Raw genomic sequence first — 18,801 nt, 5'->3', positions numbered from 1 at the left:
CTTTCTGTGCCTCGGAACTCTTGTTTAACTCAGTGTAATTTGTAATGGTCAATGACGATTTCGTGGTAACATTGCTGCAACTACTTAACTTCAGATCTTTATTTAGATATACGAGTATGCGCTTAATTTCGTGAAACTCTTAGTGTTCTGAAATACCCGCTCGACATCTGCACTTGGAAGGGCATCTCAAAAGATGCAGTTGTTCGCTACAGTCAAATCTTCACTATTTAACCTGTGTGTTACTGCCCGGTTCCCAAAGGTCTACTGTTTTCCATTTCTAAAACTGTCATTGGGGCTATCACTACTCGAGTGTCTCCAATATATCCATAAATAAACAAATAAATAAATATAGTCGGATTTTAGTGCTACCCAGTTTAGGGAGCACGTGGTTTTTAACCGCTCAGACTCTGAGGTATCGGGTTTGAATCCAGCTCAAAGAATGAGAGTGTGTCTACATTTTCCCTTTCAGTTTTCCTATGCACAGAAAGGCCCTCGGATTTATCGGACTCAGTTCTAAGGGATCGAATAATGCAAAGTTTTAGAATGAATTCTGAACGAAAATCGACCCGAGAATATAAGGCGCGTAGTCTGAAGAAGGGGTCTTAGGTTCAAAAACTGAAATGTCAAATATCGAGCTATAGACTAAAGATAATTATTCGGCTACCTTCAAACAAAATGAATAAAAATGAAATATTTCAGTAATACAAATTAAAGATTGAGCACAGTCTTATACTCTAATTAGTGTACGATATTAACCGGCGTGAAAATGGAAAATAAATTAAATAGTATACAATTCCTAGGCAGTATAATTATTGAAGGAATGTTAATATTTATTTCTCAGAAGCTAACGACAGATTTATATTCAGAGCTTACACAGTTTTTCTGGACCATTTTTAATATCGCAGTTTCTGCCATTCTAATAGAAATTTAGCTATTTTTTTCTACCTTTGTGTTATGATTCTCAGGTCACTTATTATGCTTGTCGTTTTGCTTATCTGAATTTACATAATCGCCTGCTATCGACATTCGATGGTCGTTAGAAATTGTATCTTGTCTGACCAGTTAGCCTAACGTATATCTACTAGAGGCTGGTCACAGTAGCCGCGCGGTCTAAGGCATGAACTGTCTTCGCTCGCTCGAAAGCAGGGATCATGGGCTCGAATCCCACTCGAGGCATGGATATCTCACTACGTTTATTTTGTGTTTGTGTTGTTCTGTATGTAGGAATGACACCCATGTTTTAGGACTGGAAACTGAAATGGAAGGGAGCGTTTCACGGGTGGCCTATGCACTCAGTAGGAGCAGAAGGAAACATGAACGAACGAATGAACATCTCCCAGAGAACCCAAATGCTCCGCTTTCAGCATCAGGCCTAATTGAGTAATTCATTGGAACTGAGCTCATGTTGAGAAGCCCCAGTCCCCGAATGTTCATTGCTGTGTTCACGAGAGCCCTGCACACGTTTATCCTCGTTCAGATCAATCCAGTCGATATCGGCCCGCTCCATCTAAGACAACGTTAGGCCTACCGCACTGTGATATAGTATCAAGTCTTTGTCTATTTATATGTAAGGTACGGGAAGCACCTGTGATCAGTATTTACCGCGTTCCTTGTAATTCAGTTCCTGTCTCTAGCGTTGCACGTCTTGATACAACGCGATTTATAGATATTTTCTTGTGTTAGTGCATCTCGTGTTCTCTTCACTTAAATACAAAAGCAGTTGTTCTAAATTTGAAGCTGGGCCATCCAAATTACAAATGTGTAAATTAAGTCTCTGTTATAACAGAGAGCAAAGAGTTGCAAATAAAAGTATGAAAGAGATACATGAAAATAATAAAAACGAAGGGGAGCAGAGATAAATACATGAATCAGCGCTTGTGAAATAGTATATAAACAAGGACTAGGGTCCTAGTCTATTCTGAGAAAGGAATATGTCGTTATGTGTCTAATATTCTTTTTTTATTGCTAGCGTTCGAGTAAGCGAAGACGGTTCATGCCTTAGACCGCGGGGTCACTGTGACCGGCAGCATGTTGCTATGCTTCTCCTGTATATTGATGCAATGATTCTCAACTTTCTCTTTCTAACGTACAACAAATACCCATTGTAGGAATTCTGCATGACTTTCTATTCTTTAATGATGTAGCCTATTAATTTGCTTTAAATTCAGCCTATTATTTTTTTAATGACGTTTTAATTAATTTTGCTTCCTCCGTATTTTAGTTGGGGCGTCTTATAAAATATACCGCTTGAGAGAGAGAGAGAGAGAGAGAGAGAGGCCCGCAGAGAAGAGTAACAGCGAAATGTGAGAATGAAGACCTTGATTGAATTCAGGTGGCTCAGAATAAGGTGCAGTGAAGGGTTATTGTGTGCACTATGAAGAATTTCGAGACCCACAAATGCGGGGGATTTTTTATTAGCTTTTCGACTCTCAAACTTCTCAAGGAGCAGTCTGCTTCATGTTTTGCTATGTATGAGTATGTGAAGGACTATGTTCATGTTATCAGAAACGCGAGATGGTGAACTCTTTCTACAAGCGTAGGCCTACTGTGCCTCTGTAGCAGCCCAGGCGGCAGGAAGGCTCTCACAGCGTTCGGCCGCTGTGCCCTGCGCTGAATTAGCTCACTCTACTTCGCATGCTTACGTAATAAAGATAGGTACGGTGGCAGTAACGGCGTTGTCTTAGTAGCTTGTATAGCGTGTAAGTAGCTTATAGCACGTAACATACAAATAATAAATAACCCAAATTTTGACAGTAATACACGTGGTAATTTACTTCAAGATATTGTTAAAACGAACCCCGGAAGGACAACCTACAGTACGGGAAAAACACACAAAACAAAATAGAATTGTACATTCAACGACAATAGATTTTTAAATAATTAAAATTAAATTTTAAATTAAAAAATAATTCTAAAAAAATTTTGCAATTTCGTGAAGGTTGCATATGACTGTGATGAGTAGCGCTAATATGGATCCGCATCAGGACAGTTCAGTGACAAGGAATTTGTTTGCTAGACTGCCTCAAGATGGTCCCAATTGCGGACCGAATCTTGTAATAACGACCAAATAAAACCAATGTGAACAGTTCAATTGATTTGTTTTTATTGTCATCATGACGGACACATACCGTCAATCACGAACACAACAGGATGCAAACAGCGAAGATAACAGTAGGACCTGTACTTCCATCTACGCCTAGGTCTTACAAGCGGTATCTTCACTTCTAATTTTCCGGCAAAAGAATTTCATCTGTGTTAATTTAAAATTTTGGACTTCAGGAGAAAATTGACTTCTTTTTCACGTTGACTCAAATCTAGATTCCACAAAACAGCCGATTGAAGAAGCGTCAATTAATTATTATTTTTCAGTCTTGACACATAGGCCCTCCGACCTGTTCCATTTCAGAATTATAAGACCTGAAGTTCTCACGGCAGCTGAAGCTGCTAAAATCTTCTCGGGCAATCAATTGTGTCAACTGGATAAAAACTACAGACGTTTCGGAGGCCATCTGCGTCACCAGGGTCTGATCAGACTATTTTTAACGAAGTGACACGGCTAGTAACCCGAGAAGGGTTTACCGATTCAGAACTACGAAACGATCCTTGGGCTAGGGATGGACTTATTGCCAGGCGTCTGCCTACACTTGACAGCACAAACGAAGATGAAACTTTGGATAATAGATCCATGCACCTAGTGGGATTGAAACCCATGATATTGATGTTCGGGCGCCTTAGACCACCCGGCCAGAATGAAACAGCAGACAAGGAGGACGGGTGAAGGGAACAGCGGCCTGTGAGTTGCAGAAGTTGCAGAAGTTGCAGAAGTTGCAGAAGTTGCAGAAGTTTACTCACCCCGCTTCAGCTTCTCCAGCGGCTCGTGGTGCAGCACCGTGGGTGCACACGGGACGTGGTGGTGGCTGACGCTGTCATGCACCGCGGCGGACACATGATGGTGGTGGTTGAGGCCCAGCACGGCGCTTCCCGCCGACATGATGCCTGCAGCTGCCGAGGACACCGAAACAGCGCTGACGGGCACGACAGCCTCGTGACCTGCCGCGTGGTGATGATGATGATTCGTGTGTTGGTGGTGATTGTGCGCTGCTGATGATTCACTGCTGCCACTTGTCGCAGAGGACGAGGTGGCCACACCGGACACAAGGTCCTGAAGACACAGCCCCGTGTCCGTTAAGGATTCCATCCTTTCCATCATCTGAGAGAGTTCGCACACCCGGCCTATGGACTTGCACTCGTGCAGCACATGACTCGTAGTTATGCGGTCTGCAGATCCGCGCGGTGCTGTCGGGTCCTCTGCGGAAATTCCAATACAATTAACTTACGCTAGTACAAGACAGGCGTCAATAGTTATAACGCTTACAATAAATGTTTACGTTTATTTTTTAAATGTACTTGTTGCACACCTAAAAATTATTACACAAATGAGATTCATCATTATTCAAATAAAATTCGAACAGTCGTCACGATATAGACTAAGCTTAGAGACTCTTCATTCTTTATCACCAAGTAGCTCAGGAAGTTCTACACGCGAAAAAACGATCGTCTTCTAAGCCACGATTTTTCATGTAATCCTGTCACTTAAATGAAATCCCCCTGCGAGAGACGTTAAAACGAAAGAACAGGTAGAAAAGCTGAACTGTTCCGCGTTAGAAAAAAATCACTCAGACCTTAGGAAAGAACGTATTGAAGTATTAAAACTCAATATTGTTATTTCGCGGTAAAACTTTTTAAAAAGACAACCACGGGGTGAGGGGTAGTATAAAAAGAGCTTAAAAAGGGCTTTCCGTGGGGATAATGTGTAAAGCTTTTTTCTGTGGCGGGTATGTGTCGGTTAAGCCCTCGGTTGGTTACCGGCGAAGCAGCTCATGTTCGGCACACTATAGCCTACCTCGTTGAAGCCCTGGGCTTTAGACACGAAAGCTCCAGTAAAGCCCACAAGAGCTAGAGAGAGGGTTTGGGGGTACTCATTCTCCCAGTGCACCCCTTCCCCCCTTAACCCTCTCCTCGTGTGCCGTTACACTGTTGCAGTGGTCGTTCCACTAGAGGGATTCCTCTTTTTTCCAACCCCGCCCCCTTTTTCACTACACGTGTTTTTATATACACCTCACCCTCTGTGTGACAGTGTTTGTGCGTGTGTGCGTGTGTGTTTTGGATAGAGGATTTTGTGTGTAGATGTTGAAAGTCCTAGAAGTCCTGGATTTGTCGTTCAAACAAGCAACTGCCTGCTATGGCCGAGACTGAAGTTTTTTTAGCCTGCAGATTAATTGTGGGATTTGAACTAATGTCCGGGTTTAAATGCTCAAACGAGCTGTGCTCCTTTTATGGCCTGTAACGTGAAGCTGTACCCCACTTCAGTTGCAAAACTCTCAGAGAGGAAGCTAAACCTCGCTGCGAACAACACACCGTAACCTAGACCAGATTTCTGTAATATCATTGTGGCATAAATACCTTTACCTTCTGGTGTGGCTGTGTTGGTGAGAAGTTTTCTGACGTATGTCTATGTCTCTGGGCGTTGTTAAACCATAAGAACTTTTCAAACAATTTTATGTTCAATTTTATAGGAAAGTGTTTAAAATTTGTTAAGTAATCTTCACTTAGACCTGAAGAGTGTGACAAATGATTTAGAGGTTGATTTCAAACACTGGAAGTGATGTTTAACAAGTCAAGTGGTGGCAACTTTCGTGCCTGTAACACATCAACACTTGCACACGGAGATCACTTGGTAAGTTCAGGCTATAAACACCGCATCCGTTCTCTTCAGATTATTGCACTTACATACATATATATATATTTTTAAACTGATTACACTATTTATTCTTAATCCGGTTTCAGTTCCTTCTGTGTGTTCTACCTTCGTTGTCAAGATCAAGAACAAAAAGATATCACGAACAAAAATTCCGTATCTTTGTGTATGTGCCACTGTTCTTGTTTGGCGCTCAACACCACATCACTGTATTATCAGTTTTAAGTCCACACACACGCGTCTTGATAGCCGTGATTAACGGGTTGAGAACACCGCTCGACTGTATCACCTCTTCTTTTTTGCTCGTAAGAATATAATACCACTTAAGCAATCTTGAAGCCTCTGTAAAGTCTTTTATATATATAGGCCTATAGGTCTTAACTTCCCCCCTCCGTGGACAGCAATACCTCTAGGACTAGTAGCAGTCTATCTCTTATCCAGCTTACAGCTCAGCTAGAAGAAGGTTTTTAGTCTCTATTATAAAAATCCCCTTTCACCATCAGAATCCCCGCTCCCTCCGCATCGCCGCACACACACACACTCTCTCTCACTCACACACGCACGCACGCACACACACACTACAAGGTGGTACGTCAGTTTGAGGTTGAGTCCAGCCCTAACGTGGTCCGGTCTGATACTACAACTAAAAGTGGGGAGCCTATACCACTACGGCGGCAACTGCTGCGAGCGTTATCATTAAACACGGGCAAGAGAAACCCCCCTTCAAGGTCCGACAGAAGAGCTTCGAAGTTAGCAAGCTACCACCACCCAGGAAAAGGGCTACACCAGCCTAATCTTGTCGACTTCCCAACGCGATTTAAACGTTAAGTCCAGAGCTCTATATATCATCCCTCGTAGCAAAGTTAGAGAGGGAAGTCTGACCTGCCGCGGAGGGGAAGAGGTTTGGTGTCGTCCCAAAGAGGAGCGCAAGTTATGAGGAGGCAGGGGTATCAGGGGGAGTGGGCACACATATACACTCTCTGCATCTTCTGTCTCACTCCCGCAGCACTGGGTGTCCACTCCGTGGAGGGGTGAAGGGGTGAGCCCATGTGCGCGCGCTGCGCGTCGGCTAGTACACAGGTCCTCCCGTGACTGGGACCAGAATAGCACTCTCTCCTTGTCTCACACATCGGAGCTCACCATCCCATTCTCTCTTTCCGTAGAATGGGCGGAGTTATGAAGGTGGGGAGAAGTGGGAAGCCCGGTGGTGGGGGTCAAAGGCGTTAAAATGGGAGGGTTTTGACGCTTGGGTGAAAGAAGTCTTTTTCGTTCATTCTTTCCGTTTGGACGTGTGTTTTGGGGGATGCAGGGTGGTTGAGAACGGGTTCTCCTGACTGTTACTTTGGCCAATTTATAAACAAATATGGAGTGTAACACAAATATGTTATAGGTAATATTTTACTGCATAAACATGGATGCCTGTGTGTGTATCTAATCCTGCAGAATATTCAGTGTCCAAGAAGGCTGACCTCGTTTGTCTATGTGAGGCTTCACAGTGTGAGAATTTGATCTTGTGGACACGATTTCTAACCTGCTACTCCAGTTTTCCACACTTCATTTTGGGTGTTGTCAACTCTTCTTCCAAGACACGATTATTCTTCTGCAGAATAAGCTCCGCCCTGACAAGGTATCGCAACTACCAATAGGAAACACAAATGGGAGGAGCGTTGGCTAAATACCAATATGGCGGAAAACAGATACTCTTATTCCTTGTTTTCATTCAGTTGCTGTGACGCGTTCTGTGTTCGTCTTTTGTCTGTTGTGGAGTTTCATTCGTTGGGTGATTGTTGTGGGAGATTTTAGCGTTTCCTTTTGTCAGTAACGAGAAGAGCAAAGTACGCAATTGCACTGATCAAAACGTCCTTTAAAGTCATTAATATTAAAAAAAAACGACGTATGTAAGCGTTTCTCATCTTTACTGCGCTGTTTTATTGATTTATGACAAGGATGGCATTCTCATGCCTCAACACGTGTCAGCATTGGTTACAAATTCAAATTGAGAAGTACACATGAATTTTGAGAGCAGGCTTAATTGTGTAATATTAATTTGCATACTGGATTAAATGGCGTCTCTTATTTTAAAACTCGTAAGATATTTCCTTAAGAGAGTATATATATATATATTCATTTTAATTCTTAATAGTAAGATATTTTTACATAAATGAATTTTATACTGTGCATTTAGTCCTGTCATTAAAAAATAAGAGAAGGGGGCATTCATTGGTTCTGTTGTCACGATATGTTAATAATATCGCAGTCTAGGTGACGTATGTTTCAATGACGTGCAGTGTTTGCGTTACAATTTTATATTCCGTGAAACGGGACACATCAGCTGTTGGCCTATGCCGATGATGTGAATCTACTGGGTGATAATGTAGATACCATAAAGAAAAACACACGAACTTTAATTGACGCAAGTAAAGAGGTTGGCGCAGCAGTAAATGCAGAGAGAACTAAGTACATGTTGCTGTCTAATCACCAAAATTCAGGGCAAAATCATGATATGAAGATAGGAAACAGATGTTTTGAAAATGTGGCACAGTTCAGATATTTGGGAACAACGATAACAGATCGAAACCTGATTCAGGAGGAAATTAAGAGGCGATTGAACTCGGGTAATGCTTGCTACCATTCTGTCCAGAACCTTTTGTCTTTTCGTCTGCTGTCAAAAAAAAAATAGAATATACAGAACTATAATTTTGCCTGCGGTTCTGTATGGGTGTGAAACCTGGTCTCCGACATTAAGGAAGGAACGTAGACTGAGTGTGTTTGAGAATAGGGCGTTGAGGAGAATATTTGGACCGAAGAGAGATGAAGTGACAGGAGGTTGGAGAAAACTGCGTAATGAGGAGCTTCATAAGTTGTAATCTTCTAGAAGTATAATTAGAATGATCAAGTCAAGGACGATGAGGGGGTAGGGCATGTAGCACGAATGGGAGAGACGAGGAATGTGTATAGAATATTAGTGGGAAAGTCAGAAGGAAAGAGACCACTGGGAAGACCAAGACCTAGGTGGGTGGACAATATTAAAATGGATCTTAGAGAGATAGGATGGGATGGTATGGATTGGATTGATCTGGCTCAGGATAGGGACCAGTGGAGGGCTCTTGCGAACACGGTAATGAACCTTCGGGTTCCATAAAATGCTGGAAAATTCTTGAGTAGCTGCAGAATTGGCGGCTCTTCCAGGAGGGCTCAGCTCCATGATGATGTGGCAGATTTGCTACTTGGATGAAGTTCTATCTTAGTCTCTTCCTTTTGGGCCGTATCTTTTTTTTTTCTATTTCAAATTAAATATAGGGCTATAATAGGTTTTCTCTAGTTTACTTCTAAATTATTTACGAAAATTAAAGCTAATAGCTCTCTAACTGTGTTAGGTAAAATCATTTAAGAGATTTTTACAAAAATAACTTTAGCAATTGACAAAATGTAACCTAACCATTAGGCATATGGCAAGTTGCGTCAGTTAAAATATTTCAGTGATTATCCCTCTTTTCAATTGGCGAGTAGAAACCAAAATTCGGCAAGCAGTAGATAATCACATGTTGCTCTTTTCCTGCAGAACTTTGCCGAATCAAATTTCTGTGCGTCCTACAAAATTCAAAATTTCTTAGAGATTCGGGTTTCTCCTGTCCGTTAACATCACGATCCTTGTAAAGCCTAATCTCGTATTGTCTTATTACTAATCTATAGACGTAATCCCTCTCTGGACGCGCCTATAACTGCAGTACCTTTATTCCTCATTTTGTCTCGGAGCCCAAATTCTTCTACTGATGTCAGAAAACGCACTTCAGCGGGTTCTAAATTTTGTCTTTTTCTTAAATCGTTCATATTCAGTTTTTTCTGCAAGCCTTATTCTGAAGGTTTATGCTTCTAGAACGTGTTCCGTATTATAAGGCTTTTCCGACGTATACATATAGTAGGTGCATATATCCCTTGTGTACAAAGTGATTCTAAATTATCGTCGGTGTTTCCGTTTACAGGCCACGGAAACACCGACAATAATTTGGAATTACTCTGTATAATCTTAACCGGTATGAAACAATTTTATGACATTCTTTTAGTGTTCCAAAAATTTTGAACTTTAAGATTACTTATACTTTTCCGTTTACTTTATAAAATTTTAGCAACATGCTCTGTATCCTTACGAGATACCCTAATTGAGACACAGTATCGTCTCAGGTATAATTAAATTGATCAAGTCAAGCAGGATGAGATGCACAGGGCATGTAGCACGAATGGGGGAGAAGAGGAATATATATATATATATATATATATATATATAGGATACTGGTGGGAATGCCATCAAGAAAGAAGACACTAGGAAGACCAAGACGTAAGTGGGTGGATAATATTAAAATAAATCTTAGTGAGATTGGATGGGCTGGTATGGACTGGATTGATGTGGCTCAGGATAGGGACCAGTACAGGGCTCTTGTGAACCCGGTAATGAACCTTCGGGTTCCATAAAATTCTGGGAAATTCTGAGTAGCTGCACAACTAGCGGCTTCTCAAGAAGGGCTCAGCTCCGTGAAATTAGCAATATCGTCTCAAGTTTACGTGGTCACAAGAAGTGAGACCGTCTGATATGTAGGTATATGTTCTGTTCTTTGTGTGTCTGCTGATTTCGCTCCAGTGCACTTCAGCAAGAGAATTTAGTTTACATTTAGGTTCTAGAAAGAGCCTTGCGCCTAGAGCAATGCGAGTATGTGACAAGTTTTCTCACACATAAGCCATAATAATTTCAATACACAGACACGGATAAAAATATCTGGATAAAATCCCAGAAATGACAATTTGAATTAGTGTCTACGATTCATGTCGAAAGAAAAATATATAGGTCTACTATAGTGAAATCGCGATTTATCAAATATATCAAATTTCTGTGAAGTAACAATTCCTAACTCGGGTCAGAAATATAACATTATTGTCGTTGTTTTCATTTCAAACCTAACTGACGAGCGTGTAGTTACAACCAGAGATATCATGGCAGCGGAACAGCTATCGAAAGTGAAACACATAAAACTGATAGCGCGCGCGCACATACACACGCACGCACACGCACACGCACACTCGCACGCGCACGCACACACACACACAGAGATATACCTTAAATTTGTTTAATTACTATCGAGAAAGACAGAGTCCAGTATCCTCATGTGGTTTCGGAAGACCAGCCTATCAAATAGGCTTCCCTTCCAGTCAATTATCTGGAAAACCACAACACTTACAGAAGAAAACACGTTGAATATATTCCGTATTCCGTATTGAGGGGGTGGGTTTCCCCATGCTCTTAGACCGGTTACTGGTCCATTGTGCGTCCCCCTTTAATTTCTACTGTCTCCATACCCTACCGGTACTGGTGCTTACTATCAGCCCCTTTCTGCCAGCGAGGTTCCAACCTCTTACTGGCAATGGTATCTAATAGTTAGTCCCTTTCTGTGAGCGAGGTCGTCCCTTCTCTGGCAGGGGTTCCTAGTCCCTTTCTGCCAGCAAGGTTTCTACCCTCTACTTGGCAGTGGTATCTAATACTTTAGTCCCTTTCTGTCAGAGAGGTCCCCCCTCCTCTGGCAGTGGTACCTGATACTTCCCCATCTACCAGAGGAATTGGAAACTAGTTGGGCGGGAAACTTGGCCTAATTTTGCTCAGAGGTCTCCTAGAGACTTGAGGTTCTTTTACGTGCCGTAAATCTACGACACGGGACCCACGGCTTAAAGTCCCTCCCGGAGGACTTGTTCCCTGAATTTTTCCGCCCTTAAAAATTCCACGACCTCCGCCGGGTTTTTTAACCTGCGTACCTTGAGTCATGAGGTGGGAACGTTACCCCTAGACTACGGAGGCCGCTACGTTGAATATAAAGTAGCCATATGTGTTTCGTAGTCCACAAATACTCCTGTTCACAGTATTTGTAAGACAAATACTTAACTAGAGGTACAGGAAGAAAACAATGTATATCATTATGTGCATACGGACTGACAAAACAAACAAACAAACAAACAAACAAACTCCGTGGTCTTAGTCCGCAAGCGAACTATACCGACCGAGCGACCGCCGCTTGTAGGCTAAATTAGTGCCAACTTTAGCGGGCAGAGTGTGTCGCGTGGTCAGCTCAACGTATCCCCACAGCCGTTAATTTCGGTTTTCTAGAACGGAGCCGCTATTTCCTTGAAGTAGCTCCTCAATTATCCTCACGACGCTGAGTGGACTCCGTTCCAGAGCCACTACTTCTCAGAAAATCTGGTAGCGCCAGGAATCGAACTCGGACCTCTGGATCTGTAGCCAGGAACTTTGACCATAGACCACAGAGGCGGTCCGTACTCACTGGTCCTCGCCAGCACAATAATTCTACCTCCCCAGTCCCATAGGACGCATGCCCATGTTTGACTGCCTATAGGCCTATAGGCCTACATATGGTGTAAAACTATTGTGTTTCTGGACAATGCCTTTCGTCCTGTTTTTGTCTAAAACATCCTCCTCTTTTTATTTAAAACCGAAATATTTCGTAGCCTGGTTCTGTCTCCGTCTTCAGGTCTTCGGTGATATGGACTAGATATATCGATTAGGCCCACCTGAATAGGTTTTACCTGAAGACGGAGACAGAATCCAGTCTCCGAAACGTTGTGTTTTAATTAAAAACAAGACTATGTGTTAGTCGGAAACAGGTCGATGGGTGATGTCCAGAAACATAATATTTGTACCGATGTACAATCGTCATAAACTTTTAGATCTTGTCTATATATGGAGTGTCTGACATTGTTGACCAGTTTAACGAAAACTGTGTTGAATCTGCTACTTTTACTAAAATTTCCTAATATAAAATTCAGTGAAAATCTTTCCATCGGTTCTCGAGTTGCAACTTTCGGAAAGACAGACAGATCTCTTGGAGGTAAACGGCGGCCGGCGCGTAAGGCTGACAACCTCACCGTCATGTGACCCGATTGTCTAGATAATGTGGGAACCTCAACATCTGACAACCCTATGGGCCTCCACGGCCTGTTACAGGGATACCTTTACTTTTACAATATCAGGTTCATTCTTGAAACTTTCCGACACAGTCCCGCCAAGCTGCAGGACAAGAGACAGTGACCCTCACACAAATAAATGCAGAGTCCTTGCTGAAAGTTGGCGTGAAATTGACGGAATTACACTTGCAGTGGGCAGTCTCCAATAACATTGATGTGAAATGGATTCTCAGTTGTCACTGAGGTTTAAAGTAGACTCTGCTAAGATTACGTAACAAGCCTGAAAGTGAGACCCATTGAAAATAATTTATAGAAACAGGATATCGGTAATATTTTTGGAAACAACATTTAAAGATATAGACCGACGAGAAAATGGGCTTGAAGTTGGCCACTCACCTCCTTCCGGTGCTGACTTTGAGAATGGCGGAGCTATACCTCCACTCTCACACATGTTTTCACGACGTGATACTCAATTTCTTAATTAAGCCCATGGACAAGTTTACTTTACTTATGGGACGATCCAGGCCGATCACAGTGGCCGCGCGGTCTGAGGCATGACCTGTCTTCGCTCATTGGAACGCTGGGATCGTGGCTTCGAATCCCACTCCAGGCATGGATGTCTATGTGCGCTTATTCTATGTTTGTGCTGTTCTGTATGTAGAGGCCTTGCGATGGCCGATCCACCGTCCAAGGAGTCCTACCGATTGTGTTTAAGATTAAGAAACTGAAAAAGCGGCCAAAGCTCAACAAAGGGCTGTAGCGCCATAGCGATGATGATGATGGTGGGACGAACCAGAACACGTGGTTCAGCTGAGCTACCGGGACCACAAAGTGCAGGAAAAAAGAAATCGAAAAAGAAATGTATCAGTCGACGCACTTAAAACACAAACGATACTAGAAGAAGAGGAAGAATAAGAAATATTGAACGCTTCTCATGTCACTACCACGCTGTTTCAACTACATAGGTTATGTAGTGTACAATGTAATGGAAGTATGTTCGTGGAACTTGAATAGCCTAAACTAGGAAAATTCAGAGTTTTGCAGAGAGGTATATCGTGGTCTCTTTGGAGATGATATCCACGAATTTTCCATGAGAATCTGAGGATGATCACGAAAATAATTTTTCTTAGCTGGAAGCTTGAAGGAAAGTTGAACTGGATAGGCCTACGTTCTGAAAGTCAGCCTTGAGCACTACTTTGACTTGGTTACAATTGCAATCCGTTGGTATCAGTGAAGTCACTGGCACGAGTTCTCCTTTCTGCTCCATATTCCAAGTTTTTGTTTAACTTAGATATTTTTCTATGTCTAAGTCTGTATGAAACTTCAGGTCTGTGTGCTTAATTTATTCTTTTTGTCTACAAAGAATGATAAAACAGTATCGAAAAGAGATTTACGTAGCTCCGAGGCAGAAACTGAAGATAACTTCACAGCTGCATGATCTGTATCTATCAGCAATTCAGTCATTTTAATATTCATATTTAAATTTAAGTCAAGGTGGATGAACTGTGCGACCGCCTCTGTGGTCTGGTGGTCAGAGTTCCTGTCTACAGATCCAGAGATCCGGGTTCAATTCCTGACGCTACCAGATTTTCTGAGAAGTAGTGGGCCTGGAACGGGGTCCACTCAGCCTCGTGAGGATAATTGAGGAGCTATTTCAAGGAAATAGCGATTCCGGTCTAGAAAATCGAAATTAACGGCCGTGGGGATTCGTTGCGCTGACCACGCGATACCCTCTAGCCGCTAAAGTTGGCACCAACCTCACCGACAAGCTGCGATCGCTCGGTCGGCATAGTTCGCTTGCGGACTGAAACAACGGAGTCTGTTGTTTCTTTTGGATAAGATGTGCAGACCTTATGGGTAATAGAGGAATATTTACAGAGTGCTGGTGGGAAAGCCAGAAGGAAAGAGACCAATAGAATACCTAGACGTGGGTAGGAGGATAATACTAACATTAATCTTAAAGAGAGGGGATGGTTTGACATAGACTAGAACTATCTGGCTCAGGATAGGGACCAGTGGAAAGTTCTTGTGACATGGTAATGGACCTTCGGGTTCAATAAAATTTGGGGGGATTCTTGAGGGGCCGAACGACTGTTGGCTTCTCATGAAGCCCGCTGCTCCATGGAGTTAGTTACTGAGATTTGACAATAACGAAGTGTAGGCTGTTGTTCCGCTCTTAAGACTCAAACACTACAATTATCTCAAATTTCTAAAACTTACCAATCCTGCACAAAATTGTCTTGTGCCCCCCTTTCTCTGTATCTCGATTTGAATAATTAAGGAGATAAAAAAAAATATTTATTTGGGTCCTCAAGAACAGGCCTAAATCCTCTGCTCCCCCGCATGCACACTACTTACGTGTGAAGGTCACGAAACAACGAGAATTGCTTTGTTTACACGGCAATAAAATGGAGACCTTGCATATAGCCTACATTTCTTATGAAGAGGAGCAAGAACTTTGAAGATTACTGCCTGGCGCGTGACTCCGCTTAGACTGGTAGATCGTTACCAACATCGTGTTAGGGACATTAATAATGATCTACCACACTACACGGTGTCACCATCAGTTATAGCACAAGGCCATATTCTTCGTATACTTTGCTCTCTTAGTCTCTTGATGGCAATGCATGAGATTCTGAGTTCTCATCGGTAGTTTATATTTCTGAGGCTCATTTTGCGACATGTACAGCATCGCAGACTACATACAGAGTGTCCCAGGAGGAAAGATTAGGTTGCCATATTGTCGGTCATTCTAAGCAAAAAATTGTGTACGTACATGTGTCCTATTCCGAACGGTTTCCGAGATAGAGCTATTGCACTGTGCTGTTCCAAACTGTTGATAAGAAAGAAATATTAAGTACTGTTTCCAATACCGGTATTTATTGTTCAAGTGATGAAGTTGGTACAGTTTATCCAGTATAACACATTTTCGAAAATACCACCGTCAGCATCAGTGCACTTTGCAACTTGTGTGAGGACACAGCGTGTTGCTCTTCTGTACAGTGTACAAATAGCTCTATCTTGGAAACCGTTCGGAATAGGACATATGTACAAGTAGGTATTCAGTTTTCGCTTAGAATGGCCGATGTTATGATCTCCCCGAATACTGACCTTTCCTTCTGGGACGCTCTGTATAGCGTCGAATGGTGGTGTAATAAATGAATAGTGAACGCGAAAGGACTTGGAAGGAAGTGGTCGCTGTGTAATTCAGGAAATATATCAGAATTTACAGGAAGGTATCAGGAAAAGCCCGTGAGACCTCAGCCAAAATTACCAGTGTCCCAGCCGAGGTTCAAAACAAAGATTCCTCGAATGCAGGTCTGAGACATTGTCATGACACCAGTTTGCTCGGTAGCGACAGTCTGGTAAGTCAGACCACGTGCATCTACACATTTAGTAGTATCAGCAACCCTAGGTTTATACTTCAGTTGTCGTCACAGGAAGACATAGAAGCATATACCTATATTTATATCAGAAGAAAACAGGGCAGCTGTAAACTACAGCAGAACCAATGAAGGTCTGATTGAAAGAATTTAGTGATCAGTTCGCTGGCTAAGTAAACAAGCTACTAGATTCTAAAGGGTCCTGACGATGGTGTAAGACTCAGAATTACTGGCTTCTTGGACTTTCTTCAAAGTCGGGCATTCTAAAAAAGTGGGACCAGAACATCTCGGAAACTGCATCTGTTTCCGTCCTCAGGTAAGATAGTTAGAGAGAGAGAGATCTGTTCTGTCGGGTCCCTTAGAAACAGCTAACCTCAATCATTGGATCTGTGAGCTGTTTCTAAGGGACCCTAGGGAGTGCATGTCTCTCCTCAGACCTGAGGAACGAAACGGCTCCAGTTTCCGAAAGCTTACGTTCTCCAGTTTTTTCTTTAGAACACCGAAAGATGGGCAAAGTGAAAAAAGGGAACCCTCAGGCTTCACCAGTGGAAACAACTCTATGGTGATTCCGTCTCCTTCTCCCCTGCATAACGTCCTTCTGTAAGCTTCATTTCACTGTTATTCTTCCACAACCTCAGTTTTCCAAGAGATATTTTTTTAAGAGTTATCCTCATCAAAATTCTGAATTCATTTATTGTTACCCAAGTTCAGGTACTAACCATGTAGCTAGGTATATATGACACGCCTAGGCTCAGACCATTACCAAGTGGTAATGAAATACCTTAACTATTTTTTACATTTATTTGGATTGTGATAGAACACTACGCGACTTCCCCGTTATGAAAGTTGACGTGCTCTTACCTTCACCGACAGTACTGAAGGCTCATGTAAGAAGCCCCTGTAATCACTGGAAAATTAAATTTGTTCCTGTGTTCCAAAATGATTAAATAATTGTTAATTGGACTAAAATTTAAGGAAGAAACTAGTGAAATGCTACATTTGGAGCATTGCTTTCTATGGGGCTTAACTTGGACACTTAGGGCAGTAGATCAGAAACACCTGGAAAGTTTCGAAATGTGGTGTTGGAGAAGGATGGAGAAGATCAGTTGGACCAATTGTGTGAGAAATGAAGAAGTGTTAATTAGAGTCAGTGAGCAGAGGAATATCCTACACGAAATAAGAAAACGGAAGGCTAATTGGATTGGTCATATCTTACGCGGTAACTGCCTTCTAAAAGAAGTTATTGAAGGAAATATAGAGGGGCGGATAGAAGTGACCAGAAGAGAAGGAAGAAGACGTAAGAAGATGCTGGATGACCTTGGGGACAGAAGAGGATATTGTCGTTTGAAGGAGAAAGCTCTAGATCGCATTAGGCCTAAGTGGAGGGATTGTTTTGGAAGAGACCGTGGACCTGTCGTCTGACAAGTTACTGATAATGATGAAAGGCCTGTTTGGGGACACGAGATAGCGTAGTTGGTTGAGACACTATGGTAGGTCACGCGATCGAATCCCGGTAAGGTCATTGGATTTTTCGATTGACTTAATATTTTCAGCCGCAGTATGACCCTGGAGTCGACTCAGCCTCTAACAGAAATGAGTACCAGGGTTCTTCCTTGGGGTAAGGGGCGGCCGGAGCGTAAGACTGACAGCTTTACCGCCGTTTGTGATCCGATTGTGTAGAAAATGTGGGAGCCTCGAAGTCTCACCACCCTATGGGCCTTCACGGCCTGTTGCAGGGATAACTATATTACTGTTCATGCGGGAGAGACCTCTCATTAAGGTGGAAACAAAGTTTGCTAAATTCTTGTAAAAGCAAAGGACTACAGAATTTTTTGTTGTATAGGGAAAACGGTTCTTGATTGTTAATTATAGGCTACAAGTTGGCGTAACAATTATAGGGACTCATTTAATGCTGGTTTAATTACCTATGAAACGATAAGATTTGCGGAAAATTATATTGAACATAAAAAGTATGTATTTCGGTTTCCTCTGTATCATCTGTTGGTAATATTTTTTGCCCCCAATAGATATTTGGTGAGTTACGCTTAAGGTTGATGCAAGAGATGCAGGAGGATTTCGTGTAAAGTGGCCACCATTGTCCCCCCACTGTAACCAAAATTGGAAATACAGCTCCAAATTAGTCTATAAGATTTAATAAGAATTCGCATAGCTGCTCTCTATCTGTTTCATACCCACAGACGGACAGACAAAGCAATTTGAATATGACCTCCTGGCGGATGAGAAAGGGTCTACAAAACCTCGGATTTTGTCATTAAAATAGGTATATTTACGTCCATCATATGATTCTCAAAATTAGGAAAGAGATAATTTCATTTAACAGCATTAATATGTTTGTCTTTGTAACAGAGACGTCATATTTTTCTGTGCAGTAGCAAATGATTTTTTAAATATTTATATAGAATTCAGCTGGTCGCAGTGGCTGCGCGGTATAAGGATGAAATATCTTCGCTCGCTCGAACTCTGGAATCGTGTGTTCGAATTTCATTCAAGGCATTATTATTCTGCGTTTTGTGTAGGTAGCGACTTTGCATCGGGCTGATCCCCCGTCTAAGGTGTCCTACCGGCTATCTAAAATTATGATACTGAAGTAGAACGAAGGTCTTCACAGATGCCCTATGCTCCAAGTGGAAGCAACAGGAATAGATAGATAGATAGGTAGACAGACAGACAGACAGA

The 18,801-nt window shown here is 42.2% G+C and overlaps 2 protein-coding genes across 11 annotated transcripts in view; one reads left to right on the top strand and one right to left on the bottom strand.

Annotated features, from left to right (window-relative positions):
* The window catches only part of LOC111862386 (pituitary homeobox homolog Ptx1), a 134,782-nt gene extending 128,231 nt beyond the window's left edge, over positions 1–6,551 (bottom strand). For 2 of the 3 annotated variants that reach the window (XM_023847726.2, XM_023847727.2), the window contains exons 1-2: positions 5,470–6,551; positions 3,853–4,308 (exon numbers count right to left, since the gene is read on the bottom strand). In XM_023847726.2, coding sequence (XP_023703494.1) covers positions 3,853–4,210 — 358 coding nt within the window. In that variant the 5' untranslated portion in view covers positions 4,211–4,308; positions 5,470–6,551. Of the gene's footprint in view, positions 1–3,852; positions 4,309–4,903; positions 4,912–5,469 lie in introns of those variants that run through there. The other variant, XM_033750648.1, reaches the window with a different exon arrangement.
* The window catches only part of LOC111862384 (cytochrome P450 4c3), a 373,344-nt gene that overhangs the window by 220,608 nt on the left and 133,935 nt on the right, over positions 1–18,801 (top strand). Inside the window, exon 1 of one of the 8 annotated variants that reach the window (XM_033750647.1) lies at positions 7,072–7,385. The exons of 3 other annotated variants lie outside the window; for them this stretch is intronic. In XM_033750647.1, the coding sequence (XP_033606538.1) occupies positions 7,174–7,385 (212 nt within the window). In that variant the 5' untranslated portion in view covers positions 7,072–7,173. Of the gene's footprint in view, positions 1–7,071; positions 7,386–18,801 lie in introns of those variants that run through there. 4 more of the 8 variants (XM_033750645.1, XM_033750642.1, XM_033750646.1 and 1 more) reach the window with 4 other exon arrangements.

The sequence above is a fragment of the Cryptotermes secundus genome, unplaced genomic scaffold (genome assembly GCF_002891405.2).
Source record: "Cryptotermes secundus unplaced genomic scaffold, Csec_1.0 scaffold671, whole genome shotgun sequence".
Classification (NCBI taxonomy): Eukaryota; Metazoa; Arthropoda; class Insecta; order Blattodea; family Kalotermitidae; genus Cryptotermes; species Cryptotermes secundus.
This window is presented reverse-complemented; position numbering and strand designations above follow the sequence as displayed.